The sequence below is a fragment of the Erythrolamprus reginae genome, chromosome 1 (genome assembly GCF_031021105.1).
Source record: "Erythrolamprus reginae isolate rEryReg1 chromosome 1, rEryReg1.hap1, whole genome shotgun sequence".
NCBI lineage: Eukaryota > Metazoa > Chordata > Lepidosauria > Squamata > Dipsadidae > Erythrolamprus > Erythrolamprus reginae.
Window position 1 is genome coordinate 191,159,912 of NC_091950.1, and position 23,721 is coordinate 191,183,632.

At 37.8% G+C, this 23,721-nt stretch overlaps 1 protein-coding gene across 1 annotated transcript in view; it reads left to right on the forward strand.

Annotated features, from left to right (window-relative positions):
• RAPGEF4 (Rap guanine nucleotide exchange factor 4) overlaps window positions 1-23,721 on the forward strand; it is a 95,587-nt gene that overhangs the window by 31,501 nt on the left and 40,365 nt on the right. The window contains exons 6-12 of the mRNA XM_070731767.1: window positions 1,755-1,839; window positions 4,062-4,122; window positions 6,105-6,181; window positions 8,187-8,333; window positions 10,002-10,120; window positions 13,460-13,548; window positions 16,811-16,889. Coding sequence (XP_070587868.1) covers window positions 1,755-1,839; window positions 4,062-4,122; window positions 6,105-6,181; window positions 8,187-8,333; window positions 10,002-10,120; window positions 13,460-13,548; window positions 16,811-16,889 — 657 coding nt within the window. The remainder of the gene's footprint in view (window positions 1-1,754; window positions 1,840-4,061; window positions 4,123-6,104; window positions 6,182-8,186; window positions 8,334-10,001; window positions 10,121-13,459; window positions 13,549-16,810; window positions 16,890-23,721) is intronic.

The window sequence follows — 23,721 nt, forward strand, 5'->3', positions numbered from 1 at the left end:
CTCTCTCTAGAAAAGACCTTCTTTTCCTATGTCCATGGGATGAATGCACTCCTGCATCTCTTTCAAAATTGGAAGATGTAAGACTATTTTATGAGTGAAGACTGTCAGAATAGCTTAGAGAACTATAGTAATAGTGAGAAGTATTTTTCTTGGCTAACTCAAGTCTGATAGATGTTCAGTCTGCTACTATAGGGTCATGAAAATAATGCTTTACTTATTGTTAAGGTTGCTACCTTGTCAGATGAAGTATTATTGATCAGTTCCATACACTGAAATAAATTAATGAATTTCAAATAAATTCAATTTAATTAAAAACAGTTATTCACAACAGATGTCATAAAATGTCTATAGAAAAGGGGGGAAATGGCAGCAAAACACATTAACTTGTTATTTTACTGTATTCTGAGGTTAAATGTACAAATAGGGAAATGTTAAGTGGAATCCATTTAGTTTTCCTGCAGCTGGAATTGCTTCCATTAACTCCTGGAATTTACTTTGAAAAGTTAGGGTTCTCTCAGATCCAGTTAAAAGGATAGGAAACTTCAGGGAAGAACAAAGGAGGGAAACCACATGTTCTATCTTCATTGTTTGTGCCTGTTTCTACTGTTCACCATATGACTGTGCTGCATCTGTCCTAATAGTAAATGAAGCATATACAGTGATACCTCGTCTTACGAACTTATTTGGTTCCAGGACAAGGTTTGTAAGGTGAAAGGTTTTTAAGACAAAACAATGTTTCCCATAGGAATCAATGGAAAAGCAATTAATGCATGCAAGGCCAAAACTCACCCCTTTTGCCAGCCGAAGCCCCCGTTTTTGCACTGCTGGGATTCCACTGAGGCTCCCCTCCATGGGAAACCCCACCTCTGGACTTCCATGTTTTTGTGATGCTGCGATTTTGCTGAGGCTCCCCTCGCTGGGAAACCCCACCTCCGGACTTCCGTTGCCAGTGAAGTGCCTGTTTTTGCGCTGTTGGGATTGCTCTGCAGCATCGCAAAAACACGGAAGTCCGTAGGTGGGGTTTCCCATGGAGGGGAGCCTCAGGGGAATCCCAGCAGCGCAAAAACAGGGGTTTCGCTGGCAACAGAAGTCCGGAGGCAAGGCATACCAGTGGCGGCGGCTTGGGTTTGTAAGGTGAAAATAGTTTGGAAGAAGAGGCAAAAAAATCTTAAACCCCAGGTTTGTATCTCGAAACGTTTGTATGACGATGGTTTTGTAAGACGAGGTATCACTGTACGTGCAGGAGGCAAGTATAGAAATCAGGTGTGCCGTGAAACCCTGAATAATCACACTTGCAGACTTTAGGTATTTATTTATGAAATTCCTAGGCAGCCCAGCTCCAAAAGGACTCTGTGCAGCTTCATAAAATTAAAAGGAATAGTTGTCTGAGGGAACAACATTCAACATACTTGGGACCAATGAAAAGGGGTTAATCAGAAACATCCTGTCCCAAGGCCTGGGGGAAAAAAGGTTTTTCGAAATTGTTTGAAGCTGGGCATGTGGGGGGCCTACAGCACTGGGAGGGGGAAGGTGGAGGATTTTCTAAAGGGATTGGACAGTGACAGAGACCTCCTGGGTCTCTGTTAATTGACAAGACCTAAAGCCCCCTTTTAGTACTACAGTAGATTGCAGGATATTGTCTATGGTAGCACTTTGAGATGAGATCATTTATATAATTTCTTGAACCAACAAGATGATTGAAAATCAAACCATTTGTAATGTAATGATGGGTGTGTATGTATCTTTTATAACAGACCTGGCCAGAGAACTGTGGACGATCTCGAAATTATTTATGAAGAACTTTTGCACATTAAAGCTTTATCTCATCTTTCAACAACAGTGAGTTTTTAAAATATTTTATTAACTTAAGATAGGCAGGCAGGCAGGCAGCCTAAGGCTGATTAGTGCTAACTATTTATAAATACGGGCTGCATATAGTAACATCCCAATCTTTCCTCTGCCTTCTACCTCTTTAAGATGGCTATAGAAGTGTAAACACCATACAGATGCATAGAGATGAAGATTTGGAATGGGTTATTGTTTATTATATTGAAATCTCTGGGGGGAAATGCTAACCATTAAAGCTGCAGGCTTGCTCCTTCTCTGGTCCAGTTCCAGGCTGTTGAAGGCTCTTCTTTCAGATGGATTTAATTGTTAGGATTGCTGCTTAGAGTCAGCAGTTCTGCTTATAGAAAACCTCCTCCCACTCCCTCCCTCTCTCCTCCTCCTCATACTCATACACACAGAGCAAATGTGAGGAAGAGGCAAGAAGCAGCCAGGTTGAATGCTAGAAGACTTGGCTAAACTTTTCTGTTGGTTCTGTGGGTGGGGTGTGGCTTGACCAAGCCACGCACATAGGATAGGTAGGGGGGAAATTTGAATGTCACCCCTGATCAAGATGTTCATCTTGTTCTGCCCAATGTTATTGGCCAATGCATAGAGGTATTCCATGGCTGTTTTGAACCTATCTTATATATTCTCTCCCTTTCATATATCCTCTCCTCTAAGTTCACTTTCACCCTCATTTATATTACCACATGTCTATTTTTCTTCCTATGTATTTGTGTATTGGACAAATGAATAGATAGATAGATAGATAGATAGATAGATAGATAGATAGATAGATAGATAGATAGATAGATAGATAGATGATAGATAGATAGATAGATAGATAGATAGATGGATAAATAATAGGCTCAATTGTCCCTCTGCTTTCTCATGTGGAAGAGAAGACTGTGAGAACACAGACGTTGATAATACTCATTGAATGTGAATATATTTTGTACCCTTATATTATTCATTAACGCAAGTGATCATGTGAATACATGATGGTACCAATCCATTGCCATAGATCAAATAGTCAGTTTGGGATTTTTCTCAAACTCTTGTGCATTCTGTATACTTTTCTTTTTCAGTCCACAATAAAAATGGTGAAGTGTCAGAGCCCTGTTAGTAGCAGGTATACTCCAGTCTGACTTGTGGGAAACACTAGACAGGATAGCAGGAATGCAGAGAATGTAAAACAGAGAATGGCTTGTCTTAGGAGGCAGCATTGTAAAAAAAATATGAATTATTTAAAATATACGGTAACTGGATATAGATTTTGTTCTCTCTCTTGTTCAAAGCTTGTCAACTTGTCAACTATGATATGGCTGCCACAACCTCTAAAGAATAAAGAAAGATTATCTAGCACATAGGTGTCAAACTCAAGGCCCAGAGGCTGAGTCCCTGAAAACAGGGAGGGACTGGCTGGAAGTGTCTTTGCCAGTGAAAATGGAGTTTTCACGGGCTGAGGGTTGCAGGAGGCCATCACAGCCAAAAACGGGGCTTGGGAGCCATTTTTTTTTCTGGCAGAGTGCTTGGGCTGCCACAGGCGCCTCAAAATGAGTGACATCAAGCTGGCCAAGCCCACCCTAGCAACGCCCACTCCGGCCACCCAAGGTCAAACGCAACCCTGATGCGGCCCTCAATGAAATTGAGTTTGACACCCCTGGTCTAGCATGTGAATACAATGACACATATTACAGATTATATGAATGAATGTCCTTGTCATGCAATTCTAGCCTTGTCTGTGAGACATCATGAATTTATGCCTTCAAGACCCTCTTTTGCTGATTTCAGGAAACAAGATTTTTGCCTAACATCTTTTGAAATATTTGTGCTTCTTCCCTCCCTCTCTTTCTTTCTTTCTTTCTTTCTTTCTTTCTTTCTTTCTTTCTTTCTTTCTTTCTTTCTTTCTTCCTTCCTTCTTCTTTCTTTCTTTCTATCTATCCTTCTTTCTTCTTTCTTTCTTTCTTTCTATCTTTCTTCTTTCTTTCTTTCTATCTATCTATCTATCTTCTTTCTTTCTTTCTTTCTCCTTTCTTTCTTCTTTCTTTCTTTCTATCTTTCTTTCTATCTTTCTTTCTTCTTTCTTTCTATCTATCTTTCTTTTTTCTTTCTTTCTATCTATCTTTCTTTCTTTCTTTCTTTCCTCCCTTCCCCTCCCTTCTGCATCTGAGTTTATAGATAGCCATGTAGTTCAAGGATATCAATGTAATGCTTATGTGATTTTCTTCAAGGTAAAACGAGAACTAGCAGGTGTTCTGGTGTTTGAATCACATCCCAAAGCAGGGACGGTTTGTAAGTAAAGCTTTTTTTAAATGGTGGTTTTAGACTTATCTGCAATTGAGCAAATTGTATTTTCTGTGCAATTTGAAATGCACAAAACGTAAATGCACACAGAATGTAAATACACAAAATGTACTGGGCTATTTTTATTAGGAGGAAATTGGAGAAACTGAAACTTGGATTTTAGTTTGGGCAGTGATTAACCTTAAGGGGATTGGAGTGTAATATATAATTTTCATAACTTTATGCATTTTGTAACTCTTACATATTTGGCTGTAAGTTCCAACGATCTCTCAAATAAATTTGACAGATAATTGAGTGAAATAAATTTGTTATAGCAGAATATTGTTGTAGAAGCCAGAGTCAGTTGAATTGATTATGTGAAACCAAACTTGATTACTGTTAATGACAGTGATGATGTCAGAATATGGCAAATGAATATACAGAAATAATTCATTGTGCTGCCTCATAGAACATGTGCTACATACAAAGCCATCAAGGCAAAAATAAACAAAACAAAACCATTTTGGCCAGAGAATGTCAGCGATCCTGAAATAAAAATGAGAAAAGAATCTGACAGATTACCATAGGAAGGCATGATCAAATATATATTTTCATTTATTTCGTCATATTTAAGAACTACCCATCTTCATCCCATATTACATTGGGAGGGATGAAAAAGTACAGATTGTAAAAAAAAAACCTATTAGTAAAAATGTAAAATTGCAGATAAAATTATTGAAAATGACAAAGCAAAACTTTAATGAGATCTGAAATTCTGACAGCACAATGACCACCAGACACACCATTGCAAAGAACTGTGTTTGGTTTATTATTGTATCCATTCCAAGAGATAGTAACATAGAGGATGAGGAATTAGAAAAAATTGCAAAACACGGTGATTTACAAATAGAGATTGAAAAAACATGGAAGAAGTAGTCAAAGGGGTACCATTCATTCATTTGAGCCTTAAATGCCATTTCACAAGGATTGCCTAAATTTTGAACACATTGGTTCAGCTACAAACAACATCACTGCTGGGCACATCATGAACAATTAGACAATCAGATTTCCAAGTCCTTGGGTAAAGCTTGAATCATGAAGAAGAAAACCAGCCCAAATTAGCTCTGACGACTGTTAATGGATAAGAATAATAATTCTTATGAGACAAAAAAAGGCTAGTTGCTATAATGCTACAGTTATAATGTTGCTAACGAAACACTGCTGGTTTTCTTGCAATAAATTTTGCCATGTGTAAAACATTAAAATGTGATTTTACTCATAGTCAAATAGATTTGACTGCCTTCAGTCTCAGAACTCTGCAATCTCATTTTGCTACTTATTAAGTTGAATTTTAGATGGGATTTTTAGTTCTAGCATAATTGTTAAAAACAACAATAGAAGCTTTCCTTCGTATCCTTCACATACAAGATTTTTGATTCTAAATTTTTAAATGAAATGGTTGTCTTTTCCAAGATAGCTGCATTAAAAAGGCCAAAGCCAGGGCATTGCAGAAAGAGATCATTGCTTCAAGCCAGATGATTCTGGAGGTCATGGAGAGGCAAAAAAAAATTGTCATTTATTTGATTTAGTTCCATTGCATGTTTGCTAATGAGAGAAAAAAGGTAGCTGTAGATTTACCACCAATAGCAAAATAGCATGACTGATCTTGGACACCCTATATCATTCCCAGATTTTATTAATCCAATAGATTTTAATGCAGCATTTGCAAGGTCTTGGACAATACATGGTATGTTTGTGTGTATGTTTGCTTTTTAATAATGGCGTTTTTAGTGTTTTTTAAATTATTAGATTTGTTTTTACATTGTCTTTATTATTACTGTGAGCCACCCCGAGTCTACGGAGAGGGGCGGCATACAAATCTAATGAATGAATGAATGAATGAATAAATGAATGAATGAATGAATGAATGAATAAATAAATAAATAAATAAAGAGTAGCTTTGCTCTAACTATTTTTTATTTCTTTTGCAGTATTTAATCAGGGAGAAGAGGGGACATCTTGGTATATTATTCTGAAGGGGTCAGTCAATGTAGTAATTTATGGAAAGGTATTTCTTAATATTATTTGACTTCCTACATGTCTGTATCCCTGTGTTTTTCATAGGAGCTCTTTCCTTTCTATTGTAAATAGAATACCTAGTAAGTCCATTGGTGGCACTAATGAAAAAAACAATTTGGCTTGTACAAAATAAGTCGCAGCTTTTTCACCAATTCCTCCCCCAGTGTCCTATATTGTTCTTGTGGATCCCGCAAGGCTATAGTGAATATGAAGAAGCCAGTGAAAATTGCAACCTAAAATGAACTTCTAGTGTCATGTAGATTCATTACCATTGGGTACAACCTATGGTGTCTTTATAGGTCCTGATTCCAGAAAAAAAGAGAGTTTCTAAATTTTACTGAAAATTGCCATTTAAACTACATACAAAGAAAAGTAGATGAACCAATATATAATTTGCTATGAAAACAAAGCCTGTGTTTGCAGCTGCTCTCTCTTTCACAATACCCATGATTCTTCCATTTTTGCACAAGTAAGACCCTGCTAACTCAGTCTCCCATAGCCTGTCCCATAAATGGCCCCTGGATATAGACATGAGAAGTTTACTTGAATTGATAGAGCACATGCATACATTTGAATCACCTTCTGGCATCCCCAGCTAAAATAATGAGTATCAGATTATGTAACCCCTTTGGAGTAAATGTAAATGACACTTGGGAGCCCATGCCATTCAGAAGAAAGAGCACTGATTTGGGTCAGGGAATGGCAAACAGGTGTATTTTAGATGTATTCAGCTTCAAATCCCATCCCATCTGCATGACCTATTATTTCCTATGTTCGATGGAGATAATATTCTATTTCCATTTACAAAAATAAAATATTTTGTAATTACATCATACAATTGTATACTATTGCCTGTCGGTTATAAACCATTCTGATTGCAAGTCTTTTCAAATGGGCCAGAAGAACTGAAAGCAAAAATATTGATTGATCAATTGGGCTTTGAGTTTCTACTCAAGTCTCAAAATGGGTGAGCAGTGTGGTCGGGCGGTAGGAAAAGCAAGTAGGATGCTTGGCTGCATAGCTAGAGGTATAACAAGCAGGAAGAGTAAGATTGTGGTCCCCTTATATAGAGCGCTGGTGAGACCACATTTGGAATACTGTGTTCAGTTCTGGAGACCTCACCTACAAAAAGATATTGACAAAATTGAACGGGTCCAAAGACGGGCTACAAGAATGGTGGAAGGTCTTTAAGCATAAAACGTATCAGGAAAGACTTAATGAACTCAATCTGTATAGTCTGGAAGACAGAAGGAAAAGGGGGAATGTGATCGAAACATTTAAATATGTTAAAGGGTTAAATAAGGTTCAGGAGGGAAGTGTTTTTAATAGGAAAGTGAACACAAGAAGAAGGGGACACAATCTGAAGTTAGTTGGGGGAAAGATCAAAAGCAACATGAGAAAATATTATTTTACTGAAAGAGTAGTAGATCCTTGGAACAAACTTCCAGCAGACGTGGTTGGTAAATCCACAGTAACTGAATTTAAACATGCCTGGGATAAACATATATTCATTGTAAGATAAAATACAGGAAATAGTATAAGGGCAGACTAGATGGACCATGAGGTCTTTTTCTGCCGTCAGTCTTCTATGTTTCTATGTTTCTAAGCTTGAGGATAACTAGAAGATCTTCAAGGTCCCTTCACCTCTGTTATTCTATTCGATAAGGACAGAGAGTCAAACTTTACAAAAAAAGGCAAAATGCAAACTTGGCTTCATTTTATGGAGCTAGAAGTCTGTCTATTTCTGTACCCAGTCTCAGAGAATAAACTAAACTTTTGCCCTTTTCTTTCCAGTGTTCATAATGACTTAGCTGCCATGCTTTGTTCCCTGCTGGTGTATAGGCTGTTGATTTTATGCCAGATGCATTTTTGTTAAGAGTATTTGGGGTAGAAATCCATTGTATGTATATGAAGTGTCAATAGAACAAGATGAAAATTATGGTAATTTTTCCTTGTGAATGTATTTACGTTGCTATTTCCGTTGCCTTCTTTAGGGTGTGGTGTGTACTCTACATGAAGGTGATGATTTTGGCAAGTTAGCATTAGTGAATGATGCTCCCAGAGCAGCTTCCATCGTTTTACGGGAAGAGAACTGCCACTTCTTGAGAGTAGATAAAGAAGACTTTAATAGGATACTCCGGGTGAGTGTGCAGAAAATAACCTTGAGTCATTTATCCTGAATAAGGGATTGGTTTTGAATGCTAAACATATTAAATATCATTTCTCCCAAGCATGTTGAGGTTTCTTGCATTTATTTATGCATGGCAGAAACTAGAAGATTTTGGTATCATCTTTCTGAGTGAGAAGGTCTACTGAACGTTGCAATGACATCATGTTTATGTTTGATCATGAGTAGTGACGGGCGAACCGAACTTGTGCGCGCAGTGGGGGGGGGTTGGTGCGGAGGCTGGGGGAGTGGGGGGGATTCCACTCAGCCTGCTACCGTACCCCTCCCTTTGACGTCGGAAGGTGGATGGGCGCACGCGGTGTGTGTGGGGAGCATTTCTCCATTGGGAAAATAAGATGGTGGCAGGTTTCTCGGCGGGGACCACCTCGGCGGCGGCTTTAACGCGCCAAGAAACTTGCCACTGTCTTACTTTCCCATGGAATCCAGGAAGTGATCACCTTGGCATCCTTAGCAACCTGCCGGTGATGTCAAAGCTCCACCCCCGGACGCGTCACGCAGGATTCGGGGTTTGGGTTCGGTTCGGGTTCAGCCGAATTTTGCGTAAAGTTCGTCTGAACTTACCGAACCCGAACACCGTTGGGTTCGCCCATCACTAATCATGAGTGAATTGATCATGAGATCAAACTACTTCAGGTAGTCCTTGACATACAACAGCTCATTTAGTGACCATTAAAACTTAACAACAGCATTGAAAAAAGTGACACGATCGTTTTTTCACATTTATGATCTTAGCAGCATCCCCATAGTCACATGATCAAAATTTAGACACTTGACAATTGACTCATATTTATGACGGTCGTATTGTCCCAAAATCATGCGGTCACCTTTTGCGACCTTCTGACATGCAAAGTCAATGGGGAAGCTAGATTCATTTAACAACCGTTTTACTAAGTTAACAATTGCAGTGCTTCGCTTAACAACTGTAGTAGTCCTAAAATGGAGAAAAATTCACTTAGCAGCTGCCTCGCTTAACAACAGAAATTTGGGGCTCAATTGTGATCGTAAGTTGAGGACTCCCTATGCTACAACTAACATAAAACATAAACTTACTCCTAAATTTTATGTGAGCTTCAGCCACCCAGCTTTATTTGGCAATAGATTTCTATTTTCTTCCCCCCAGAATGGTTTTTTAATTTCCCAGTTTAGCTAAGAGTCCTAAATGTAATGACTTACCCCCTGGTTAGCTTCAGAAATCAGCCAGGTCACCTAGAGGCTGTTGAGGTGTTACTTCTTACAAGCCAAGAGAATCTGAATTTTAAAATAGTTATCAGGAATGCTTCAGGCATAGGAATTTTCATCTGTCTATCTTTCCCTTTCTAGGTCTATTCAGGTATGAAAATCTGGGGGTTTTACTGTGGAAAGTGGAGGCAATGTATTCATTGATTCAATTTTATTAGTTTAATGAAGGGACTGCCCAACTCGAAATTGACTGGGCAGCTCACAATAGAATGGTGAAGAGGGAAAAATTGGAATGAGTTGAACGTTACCTCCTTCCTCTTTTCTTCCTATAAAATCACTGCTGGATCTGCCTATAGAGAATTGGTATATTAGGAGCCAAGCTACTCTTTTGGCATTTAGCACCAACCATGTTGAGAATTCAATTTTTATTTTTTTTTTGCAGGATGTTGAAGCAAACACAGTAAGATTGAAGGAACACGACCAAGACGTCCTGGTGTTAGAGAAGGTCCCAGCAGGAAATAGGCCATTTAATCAAGGAAACACACAGCCTCTTCAGCACAAGTATGTTTTCATTCATGATTGTCAACATCACATTACGTTTCATAATTCCAACTCTTATGACGGAATGAGTTCTGTCAGATTTCAAAAGAAATAATCAACTGTTCCCTTGCCAAATAGGAATCATGATTTATCATTGCCCAAGCATGCCAGTTGAGGCCCTTAATTTTCCAAAACTGTTCTATGCAGTTCTTGGTGTGAATATTCATAAAGCAATGCAACTTAAAAAAAAAAAATTACAAACTATAAGGAAAGTTATTAAAAAATTTAGTTGCTGGATTTTTATTTCTAATTTTATTTTATATGTCTTTATTTCTTTCCAAATTGTGATGTCGTTATTATTCTTGTTTGTGCTTACTACTTCTATTAGGGTCACAAATGTATATTAATCCTCCCCCTTGCTCTATGTTCTATATTCTTTTCCTTGTGACTTAGATTATAAGTGTGACACCATTCAGCTACTGCTTTATTTTCCCTGTAGTTCAACTTTTCTCCTGCCCAGTTTCCTGTCAAGTGCAGGAAGTCCAGGTAGTTTAAAATGAATATAAAGGTTTATTGGAAGCTCATGTTCCTACAACAATCTGAACTACTAACAATCAAACCAAATTGGTGGCAGATAAGAGTCAATGGAACTCAAGGTGGGCTAGATTGAGATCTCTCGTAGACATGAAGCGACTCGAGATTAATGCTGCATTTGACCCCTTCCTCAGGTTCACCCTGGTCATCTCCTACATTTTCCTTGCCATGTCAGATAGGGTTCTGAAGATAGGTTATCTTTCAATATTGTATGCCACTCTGAGTCCTCGGAGAGGGACGGCATACAAATCTAATAAATAAATTAAATTAAATAAATAAATATGCTCTTTTTCTCCCCTTCTGGTCTTTTTGATTGGAATTTAACACTTACTTAAAATTCTTTTCTAGGGTAGATCCTGGGACAAAAATATGAAAGTAGGATATGTTCCCATTAGCTCCTGTGCCATTTCTCTATAGAATCAAGAAAACAAATTTATAATACAGTATATGATTTCAATGTTTAATATGAGTTACAGCTTTTTATGCATAATTCATTCACCTATATAATTTCCTCTCTTAAGTATTAATGGCCATTTATATATGTGGTTATCAGTGATTACTGAATTTTCTTTTTATTTGATATCTTAATGTTATAATCTACCATGGTTAAGAGCCGGGATGGCACAGTGGTTAGAGTCCCGCACTGCAGGCTACCTCAGCTAACTGCTAGCTGTAGTTCAGCAGTTCAAATCTTACCACTGGCTCAAAGTTGACTCAATTACTCCTTGAAATCATAAAAGGACATATCTTTAATCCTTGGTGAAATGAATGAAGTTTCCCCCACATATCAATAAAACTATTTTATCAAAAGAAATATCATGAATTCTCCCCACAAATCTCAGTCTATTATGTTATTACTGATATTATTTTTTCTCTTCCATGTTTACAGATACATTCTACATAGAGAGTGAAAACTTAGTACTCTTCACTTTATAAAACTCATAGACATGTGCTGGACTTCTGACTCCTTGTTATCCAAGCTTATAGACATGGAAGCCACCGCTTCTAGTTATACAGCTCATAATGCAATAATTGTAAAATTAAATAGAGGAAGTTATTGATCAAAATGGTAGAGATTCAATGAACTTTTATTATTACAAGAGGATATTAAACTGCAATGTTATCAGGAACTGAAAGCTTTTGCCAAATCAATTTAGCCTTTATCTCTTTGTCTGCAAGATTTCTGAGAGGCTTGTTTATCTCTCTGGCATTAAACACAAAGAAAACCTTGCAAAATCAGAAGTTTATATGGTCGATTGATATCAAACAACTAGAATCAAGGCATAAACAGTTTTGGATTTGGGAAACACATAAAATCAATATGAAACTAACTAGATTTAATTGAAATAAGCAAGACTTACAATAAGTTGAATTTTATTAAACATAAAAACTATTTAAAAGGGCAGTAAATCAGGTAAATTACTGGTCTATCAGTAAGGAAGACTGGAGTGGGAATAAACATACAAGGAAACAGATGATTGAACAATTTCTTAAATATTATTCCAGATTATGTGTCTAACAGAATCTCATCTGGAAGAAATGGGAGAATAAAACATTCCTTATAAAATTTACAGATCAACAAAAATAAGTCCTTAACCGTAACTGATGATGACATTTAAGCAGTAATTTTTAAAACCCTAAAACTGAATAAAGCTAAAATCATTTGTAAGAACAATCATAAGGAGCAGGAGGAAGAATTCCAAATGAGACAGTAATCAGACAAAATATATTTGAGTTCAAGGAAGTTCTCAACAGTTCTGGAAAATAATTCTATAATGAAACCATCTGAAAAGTTGAATTTTCACAGAAAAGGGATGTTGTATTCCTTCTTATCCGAAGTAACACTTGAATCTGCTCTTTACATCACAATCACTCACACCTTAGCCAGTTCTCTTTTGAACCCATTGCATCACACTCTTTGTGTACCTGCCCTTGAGCATTCAGAAGCTTGAATAAAAGAGTGCTGAATTTAATATGCTTAGAAGAATAAGTGTTTCATATCCCAATTGACCCATGAGTTACATTGCCTAGTGTAGTGTTGTTAATAGAAAACTTCTTTTTAGAAATTTGATGACAGATGCTTATTTGTTGTATCTCATCAATCTTACTTTCCTCAGCACCACTTTGAAATTATGACAGCTCTGTTTTTTCCCCTCCCTTTCACTTTATCTCTTTTGTAACAATCTGGATTCAGTGCCTTTTTGTCTCTGAATGTATTTGTGCTGTATCTGAAAAAGAGCTAATAAAATTAAACAATGCAGTAGTGCAAGAAATGGCTCCTGGGGAAAATGTGTTCTTGGTAGAGTTATTCCCCCTTCGTCATCTATGGAATATCACCTGTCGGAGTTGACCAGGCTGAGCCCGAGGAAGGGGTCAAACGCTTCATAAATCATGTCCCTGCATGCCCACAAGAGATATAAATGCAGCCCACCTTGAATGCCTTTCTTATCTCCCACTCATTTCTATTGACCGCTAGTTGGTCTGATTCTTGTAGGGAGATTAGGTTTGCAATAGATCTTTATGCTCATTTGAACCATCTGAATCTCCGAATTTCCCCAGTACTTGACATCACCTATCTAGTGAGTTCACTCTACATGTGAAAATATCAGGCTAAGTCCTTTTCCATCATGTGATTTTTAAATTGCTTTAGTTCTGACTTTTTAACATTATTGTATTGCAGTGATTATGTTAATGACTACATTTATAAAGAGTTCCAAGGGCATTTTGTGCAGAGACAAAATTGTTTCTTTTTTTTTTCTTGCTCAGATATATTGTAATGTCCGGAACTCCAGAAAAAATTTTAGAGCACTTTCTAGAAACGATGCGACTAGAATCAATGCTAAATGAAGGAATGGGTAGGCTCGTTTAATAAAACTCTATTTGTACCTTTAATTTGTCTCAGAAATAAAACCTGTAGTCCTGCATGCCTAAATTTCTAAATTAAGTTCTTACATTTATTTCTTAAATTCCACTTTATTCAAGTAGAATTCACTTTATTCAGGTTCTGTATAGACCTTTGACTAACATTGACATCTATACTGTATATAATTGTTGTATTTATACTTGTGCTATAAAAGCTGGGCAAAGGGAGTGCTTGGAATTATTTGATAGAAAGTCTCAAATATCTTTTTGATATATTTGGAGTTTATTTTACATTTTAAACAACTTTCCAATGGATTACTTTTGAAATTGTTTGGAATAGTCGCTCCCCCCACCCCCAAGTCAGAGTGATATTTCATTTATGATAAAATTATTTGAAATTTCAATCATAAGTTTTCTTTCTTGTGTAAGGACATAAGAAAGTTAAAACAATTCCTCTTTTTGTAATAATGTAACTTTAAAAAAAGAAAGGAAAGCAATCTAAAAGAATGCATTACAATAAAGGAACAGTGCTTTGTCTAAGAATTTAGCATACATTCTATAAAATACGGGTAGTCCTTGACTTACGACCACAACTGAGCCCATTTCTAATTTATATTGTTATGTGAGACATTTATTAAGTGAGTTTTGCCCCATTTAACTATCTTTGTTGCCTCAGTTGTTAGGCTATTGACTTTGTCAGAAGGTCACAAAAGATGATCACATGACCTTGGAACACAGCAATGGTGATATATTATTTTCTTGATCAGGAGAGCTAGAATTTATCATCTCAGTATCTGTGTGTGTTTTGGTAGGGCCAAATTCCAAATCTTTTGTTTAAGTTTCATTAAGTTTTATCTGGACCAGATGGCAATTTTACCAAGAGTGTACAATGTGCCACATCAATTCTTAGGGATGAGAAAAACCTGTCCAGTATGGTGAAGTGAATTAGAGACTCCCCCCTCCAGTAGATTTGCTACAACCAAAATGTAAGGTAGAAAAATCTCAGATGGGACCCCTGAAAAATCTCACTCCATTATTCCAGTGTTAGGAGAGTTATCTCCTGATATATGTTTGCTGTCCTGGAACACCACAGAATGAGGCTCTAACATGAAAATTTCTATGTTCTGTGTTCACCACTAACTTTTCAGTCTAATGACCCAGTCTCCAAAATTAACAATGATTTTTAAAAGCAATAGAAGTACTCAGTTTTATAATGATTTTCCCTTTCACTTATTTAAAACAGGAGTACAAAAAGCTTTTGAGGGGGAAAAGCAAAGTTAATCACTAGTGAATTGGCAAAGCTCTAACAAGCGGCAAGGTAAAAGGTCTTCCCTGTCCAATGGAAGCCCCAGATAAAGATAAGATCTTGCCCAAATTATTAAAAATGCTTCATGGCTGATGGGACCCTTGTGTTCACTGCCATTAATAACTTCATTGGCCTGACAAGTGTGACTTACCTCTACCACTCTCTCAATATAAAAGACAATAGGTAAAATCCTGCAAATTCCATGCCCAATTGTATCTTAAACTTTTAGATTGGAAGTATTGAGAGAATATTCTGGCTTCCGAACAAACAGGTTTTTAGATCAGAATGTTCCACCTTGGATCGATGTGCAATTTTATTCCATTTAGCTGAGCAATATTCTAGCCTTACCAAAGATGTCCTTTATGTTGCCTTTATTGATTGAAAGGGAACCTTCAGCTCAATTATCTGTAACAGCCTATGGAGGAAATTAGCTGCAACATCCATTCATTGTTGTGATCTCAAGATGATAATGTTGTGGCATCAGAACACCATGTTCACCGAAAATAAGACCCTGTCTTATATTTTTTTGAACCCTAAAATAAGCGCTTTGCCTAAATACCATGCATTCAAAAGCGTGATTGGTCTTATTATCAGGAGACATCTTATTTGGGGGGAAACAGAGTACTACAATGCTGGTTAAAGGCAATTTTAATAGGGTTCTAACCACTCATCCCTCTGCTCAAATGAGTCAAACCGGGCTGCATTCTTGCCTTTTAAATATTCGGTGGTTGTGGCCCTTTCAAACCACAAATTTTGCTCCCTAACTCTTGTCCTTCCTCTTGTATGCAGATTTACACATACACAGCCCCTTTATCTGTATTCAAGTGGACCTTTGCAATGGCTTAGCTGCTTTTCTATAAATTCTGGGGAATTTCTTAACATTAATTATTCAAAAACCAAGGCTTTAGTTTTCTCTAGAAAGCATTTTAATCCCCTATTTAATGGGAAATAGCTTGTACATTTAAGAAAGTGAGTTTCTTTCACAGTAACCCAGTTGTACCTTGCATGTTGTAATCTGTGTAAATTATGCTAATTAAATACCCTTTCATGGCTTAAATTTTCATAACTTGTCCCTTTTGCTGCTACACAAGTCGGCAAATAAAGATTTTGCAGGACTTTGGGTTCCAACCTGCCACAATCAGACTTGTTATTCCGGCACTGCCCACACATTTACAATCCTATCACATTTGCAAATTCTGAATCATCAAAAGGATTAGAAAATTGTTCTGAAAACATAAAAAGAAGGCTGAGATCCTCAAGGAAGTGATACTGTGAGCAATGGCACACTTCAAATTTTGGTCTTGCTATGGAAATTAATTTCCATTCCAGTGCATGGAATGAAGCCTCGTTGTGTTCAGAGTAATGCATTCCTTAACCACAGATAAACAAGATTTCAGTGGGGGGGGGGGGTGTTAAATCACTTAAAGTAACTTAGATACATTTATAACTTTTAATGTGAAGGGCACACAGTGCTTTCAGGTAATGTCAATAGAAATTGATAATTAAAATCTACTGCTTCAGTTAGCCAGACCTTGCATGTACAACCTGTATGATAAAATTTTACAAAGTGCAATTAAAACACTTCCATTTCACGACTTACATTTTCATAATTTGTCCCTTTTGCCGCTACGCAAGTCAGTAAATAAAATTTTTGCAGGACGTTGGGTTCCAACCTGCGACAATCAGACTTGTCTGAAAACCTGGGTTTCCCCTAGTTCTCCTTCCGTCTTTTCAGCTTTGATGACTATTCCTGTGCTGGCTTGATTACCAGCAGAGGCATTCTGACACAGGGACACTAGGGTGTCCAGGCAAAGTTAAAGGCCCCAGGTCCTATCTTTATAGTGTCAAATTTTGATATTATATGATAATATCCAATTATCGAAAAATATGACTGTTGTTTTGTGCTGTTTTAATTTGTTTTGCTTCTGCTCCTGATTTTATTTTCACAGATGCAGGTGTGAATGATTTTGTTACAATGCATTGTGTATTCATGCCAAATAATCAACTTTGTCCAGCTTTGATGGCTCAATATCCTTTTTTAAAGTCATATACACCACAGTCACTGTTCTGATCCAAACTTAGTGCTTAGTGCTTTTCTCAGTTAGAAAAACTCCACACATGTTTTACTCTGGGTAAAAAATTTATTGTCTGGTTTCTCCAAATCGTAGTTACTAAGATATAAAATTGCTCAGGTCTTATGTCCATAATCTGTCCCATTACAGGTAGGTAAAAAGATATTCATTTCTCTTATCTGCAGGCTGTTGCACGGTCCTTTGTAAGACTTTAAAATGGCTGTTGGAGAGCACGGCAGAATTACCTGGCTGCCTAGGTATAGCTCAATGGCCAATAAGAACACACAGATGAGGTCACATATCATGAACTACATTGCCCAGAGTGCAGTCTGCTACTACATCCCCTAATGCAATCTTAAAGAAACAGCTCTTAAACTGAGCTAAATATCCCTTTGGACCAGTAATCATCAACCTTTCTAATGCCACGACCCCTTAATACAGTTCCTCGTGTTGTGGTGACCCCCAACCATAAATCTGGCACCAATTCTTCCAACAGTGCTTTATGCTGATTGGCAGAAAGGTCAGAGGGACACCCCCACTGTAAATGCCTGATTGCACAAATATGTTTTGTTCCACCAGAATAGAAGCTTTAGTTCCTAGCACCATAGAAAATTTGTCTTTCTCCATGGTCTTAGGTGACTCCTGTGAAACGTCCGTTCAACCCCCAAAGGAGTCCCGACCCCCAGGGTCGGAAAATTTCTTTAGACTATCAGCACAGATACACTAAGTCATTTTTTTCAGCACCATCCTACCTTTGAATGGGATCCAGTCTGGGTCAGCCACTAGGACTAGAGGTTTAGTCTTCTGAGATTTTGGACTCATGATGAAGCCCATCCTCAGGGAACTTCTCTCTCACCTCACCAGAATGTGTGAGGGAGAGAATGTGCCCTCTTACCAGGACACACATTCTAGTGAGAGATAAATTCCCTCAGGGTGGGCTTCATCATGAGTCTGAAAGCTCAGAAGACTAAACCTCTTGTCCTGGTGACCGACTCAGATTGGATCCCACAACATTACCCTGGGACACATTTATTTGCCTTCATCTGTAATTTTGAATGGTTGTTAAACAAATGGCTGTAATCAAGGATTATCTGTAGCTTATAAACCCAAGGATTCTTCAAACCATTTTGCAGTGTCTTGTAATTCTTTGCTTCTTCTCCAACTCTAACTCTACTCCAGTGTATTCATTTTTTTCTACTGGAAAGTCAATTTCTTTATCATTTAAAATAATACAAGTATATTCTTTTCCTACCTGTCATCACATTTTTATTTCAGCGTATATAATCATAAGTGAGCTTGGATTGGGTACTGTTCTGCTACCATAATAAGCAAATAATATATTTTTTTAAATTGATAAATTTTAATAACCAAAATGAGGGATCCTATTTAAGTGCATTCCAACTCACTTTATACAGTAAAGTGTATTCCAGTGTAGACTGAATAAAATCCTTTTTCTGCCAAAACGTAAAGATCTGCTATTTTAACTTCATTTTTATTAGTTTTCCCCAACTGAGTTTACAATTAAAATGATAGGTAATATTGACCCTATTTACAGAGTCATTAATAGGGATCAGAACATCCAGATATCTGTGAAGCTTTGCATACTTTCACATAAGTGCTGAGTATTATTATCAGTGCTGTATTATTAACATTTTTCATGAATCTCTGTGTTTCCCTTCTCCCAAAATGAACAATGAGGTTGGGTTTAAGCATCTGAAAGGAAATAAATCAGTGATTATAAAGGGGGGCAGAACAGACTGCATAGTTAGTAACAGTTCTTAAAGCTCAAAATATGAAATCAGTATTCAGTCACAACATCATTGTTGATTAATACCTTAGAAATTATAGCCTCTCTAGAATATTATTTATACATAACACTATTATTCTGATAGATATGCAGCATGGGATTTAGGAAGGGAGGGCTCCACCTTTTCCTACCATAGAATTTTGCATGGGAGGAATTATTAGCAGAATTACAAATAAGTAGATGAGCAATGGAAAAATGGAAAAGAAATTGCCAGTGCCTGTGGTGAGTCACCTAATCAGCAGGTAAAAGGATATTGAATAATTACAAGGCTTGCTAAGAAGAAGCGGCATGGGAAGGCAGGAGAAACTCAGTAAAATCTTATTTGATTTTGAAAGGCTATCAGGACCAATGCCTGCACTGTCAAACTTCTTCCCTGGTTTCTCTTACTAAAAACAAAACAAAACTTGTTAAGTTCTGATCTTGATTCAGTATTTTTCAGATTACATTAAGTGCTCCAAATCTCAGCTGTCAAACTTCAGTAGCCCTTTCCAATGCTTCATTTTAACTGCAAGGAAATGGTCCAAGGTCCCTTCCAACTGTTATTCTCTTATTCTGCCGTTCCTTCCTTCCTTCCTTCCTTCCTCCCTTCCTTCCTTCTTTCCCCTTCCCATTCTTCCTTCATTTCTTTCGCTTTCCTTTCTTTCCTTTCCTTCCTCCTCTCCTTTCTTTCTCTCTCTCCCTCTGTCTTCCTTCCTTCCCTTCCTGTTTTTCCTTCCTTTCTGGTTACTTCCCTCCCCTCCTTTCTTTCTTTCTCTCCCTCTGTCTTCCTTCCTTCCATCCTTCATTCATTTTAACTGCAAGGAAATGGTGGCTGAGGATTTAATCAATGTTTTCATAAAACACCCCCTTAATTATTCCGTGTACACAAGGCTGTATCTTGAAGAAGAAAATAATAATAATATTTCCTGGTGAGGAACTTTAAGTTTTTGACTTATATTGGAGACTGTACTATAAAGGCCTTCAGGTTTTGATGTAAAGAAAACAATTTATTTTAAGAATTGCTTTCACCATGTCTTCTTGCTTGACAGAACTGTCATTTGCGGAGGATAATCTAGGCTATTAGTTTCACCTTGTAGTCTTGTTCTGTGAATATCTGTTGCTGTCTAACTGCCTGACTGTCAAATCTAACTATCCTTATGTATCCTAACAAGGTAGGACAGTGTTTTTCAAACTTTTTTCTTCAGAGGAACCCTTTGGTGTCATCAGATTTCTGGCGGAACCCTGGTTGAAAAACACTGCATTAAGCTGTACATCCTGAAGCTGCAATATAATTCTTTATTGGCCAAGTGTGATTGGACACACAAGGAATTTGCCTTTGGTGCATATGCTCTCAGTGTACATAAAAAAAGATACATTTGTCAAGAATCATGAAGTACAACACTTAATGATTGTCATTGGGGTCAAATAAGCAATCAAGAAACAATCAATATGAATCATAAGGATACAAGCAACAAGTTACAGTCATAGTCATAAGTGATCGGTGATAGGAATGATAAGAAGACTAATAGTAATAGTAATGCAGCCTTAGAGGGTGGAGGCAGAATCAGGAAGTGCTGCTACCGCGTGGGGGTCCGTGGCTGTTGAGTAGCTGAGAGAGAGAGCGAGAGAGAGAGAGAGAGACTGTGCCATGTACCCTCGCCGGGAGTGCTGGGACTGAGCAGGGCAATAGGCGGAGGCTGTTCGCTGCATTCCACCCGCTTTCCCTCCCCATTTTTTGGCAGCTGTGGGGGCCGGTGGGAGGGTCAGAGTGAAGGCAAAGTGGAGCAGATGCCTTCTGTTCCGCCTTCCCCTCCTCCTGCCCTCTCAGGCCCCGACCGTGAGGGGAGTAGTAGGACACGCTCTCTTACTGTGCCCTGCGCAGGAAAAAGGGACATAACGAGTTAGCCGCTTGGCCGAGCGCAGCAGCGTATATGCATGCATGGGAAGGAGGTGTGCGGAGGAGCAGGAGATAACCTTCAGCCGCCTGGCGCGCCTTGGCCCTGGACTGGGAAGCTCCGCATCGGAGATGTTGGAGAGGCAACCGCTCCTGCCTCCTCCTCTTCCTCCTCCTCCTCCTGCCACTGCAGCCCGTGCTTTGGCCCCGCTGCTGCAGCGAGGGGCTAGAGGGCGCTGCTGCTGCTGTCGGCACCAACGCTGCCTCCACTGCCACTCCTCCTGCTTGGTGGCTGCTGCTGCTGAGCATGATTGATCTGCCAGAAACGAGATGGAGAAAGAGGCTGCCCCGCTGCAGAAGCAGGAGGGATTGAAGGTGGGACCTGGCCTTATTAAGTCGTGGAACCCCTGGCTGCCCCTTGTGGAATCCTTGGGTTCTGCAGAACCCTGGTTGAAAAACACTGAGGTAGGACTAAGCAGATTTTTAGTATTCAAGCTAATTGAATCCTGGCTTATTACTTAGTCTTCCATTTGATTATGCCTGATGCTTGGTTGATGATTTGATAATGAAACAGAAGTAAAGATTTCATGAAGAGAGGATTGAGGCAGGCATGAGTCTTTGTGTAGAGATGCACTAGCTGGTTTTCTGTAAGGAAGAGAGCTACATAGAACAAAATGGTTCATATTCTGTTAATTGAAAAGAATACTGCTTGCCTGTCTTAGGTAGATTTTCTTCTGTGAGAGGAAGCAGCACAAAATCGAGCAGTATTTAAAGTTCCACTCTACTATCACCAGATCAGGCCTTTGGCTGCTTCGCTCTTCATAATATCTAAGAACAGTTCTGATTTACCTTACCCACAAAAACGTAAGTGCCTTCACATACTGCTATCTTTCATGAGATGGCGGGAAGCAAATCACAAAACTGGTTCGTTGAGACAAACTACACTCTTCACAAAGTTATCGAAGCGTGGAACTCATTACCAGATTCAATTGTGTCAATCCCTAACCCCCAACATTTCTCCCTTAGACTCTCCACAATTGACCTCTCCAGGTTCCTAAGGGGCGTACATAAGTGTACTGGAGTGCCTTTCGTCCCCTGTCCAATTGTCTTTCCTCTCTTTTACCTATCATATATATTCTCCTCCTTTCATATATCCTCTCCTCTAAGTTCACTTTTACCCTTATATATATTACCGCATGTCCTTTTTTCTTCCTATGTATTTGTGTATTGGACAAAATGAATAAAATAAAATAAATAAAAAATCCTTTTATTGTTGTGGAAATACAGAGTGAAACACCAAATAAACTCTCTCAGCAATATACACTGTCTATAATATAGTTTTAAAAACAAATAAATTGAAATTATAAGATGCAAAAGAAAAAAAAAGTAAGCACAATTTAAATAAAGCATTGGTTCAATTTAGGAAGAGAGAGAGAAGAGAAAGAGGATGAAAATGAAATGCTAAAACAAACAATAACTCTTAAAAGAAGTGGGATTAGAGTGATTTGTTGTGGTAAAAGCATATGGAATTGAGTGAATAGATTGGAAATGAATCAATGCACCTAATCTTAGTAGTGCGGTACTTCCTTTGCTAAACTGGCTAATGGATCTAAGAAGGTCCATTGGTCCATTATGGTGACATTTGTGATAGGGAAAAAAAATCTTCCATGGGATTGATCTGCTGGATCAATCTGTTTTCTTTGCTGATTCAGAAACTTTATATTGGGTTGTGCAAATAGTGCAAATCGCAAGCACTACTACTGTTAAAATGGGACTTTAGAAATGTATGGTATAATTATACAGAGCAAAAGAAATAATGTAGTATCTTAACCTGTTTTCTTCTTACGTCTTTATCATTGTTTGTTTGTTTGACTTCTATGCCACCCAATCCTAAAGGACTCAGGGCAGCTTACAACAAAGTATAAAAACTCAATTTTTGCCTTGAGATAAAAGCACAGCTATTATTCCCATCCCCTAGTGTTTCACTTTCTGAGAATTTAACCAAGGCTTAGTGTATGGGAAAACTACATGCTCCATTACTTTTATGGTGCAAAGAAAAATCCACTCTGTTCACATTTAATGCAAGCCATCCTGTTTTATTGGGAAATCATTTGGGTTCACTTGTGCTTTCTTTTCCTGCTATTCATGTCAAATGATCAAGTGTCACGATAATCTTTTAAATTGGAAACTCATGAAATACGATTTTGAACTTTTTTTGGGTATTTTTTTCACTCTCCACATATATACATCAATACATATACCATAACATCTTATCTTTATACAAATATCAAATAAACAAACATAATAACATAATAATCAAAGCAAACAAATACACACACAAATAAATAACATAATATACCTCACAATCAGGAGGCTGTGAGTTTGACCCTAGGTAGAGGCAAATGTAGAGTCTCCTGCTGGGCAGGGAGTTAGACTAGATTTATTTATTTTTATTTTTTTATTTTTAAATTTATTTATTTAGTCAAAAAATTATAGAGTGGTAATTTGTACAAATAAAACATTAGACAAGTAATGATAAAAAGTAACAAAAAAAGACAATAGGACAGGGATGGTAGGCATAGTGGTGCACTTATGTACGCCCCTTACAGACCTCTTAGAAAGGGGGAGAGGTCAATTGTAGATAGTCTAAGGTTAAAGGTTTTGCGGTTAGGAGTAGAAACCACAGAATCAGGTAGTGCATTCCAGGCGTTGATTACTCTGTTGCTGAAGTTGTATTTTTTACAGTCTAGTTTAGAGCGGTTGACATTTAGTTTAAATGCTTGTGTGTTGTTGCAGTTGAAGGTGAAATAGTCGTTAACAGGTAGGACATTTTGGTATATGATTTTATGAACTATAATTAAATCGGAATGGAGACGGCGGAGTTGTAAGTTGTCTAAACCAAGAATTTCAAGTCTGGCAGAGTAAGGTATTTTGTTGTGAGAAGAGGAGTGAAGGACTCTTCTTGTGAAATATTTCTGGACTCTCTCAATTGTGTTGATGTCAGATAACATGTAAGATCCCTTTCCAACTCTATTAATCTGTTTTTTAAAAAATCTGAACCTGAAAGCCTTGCTGGACTGGCCGCTGGACTGCCTAAAAAAGTCAATT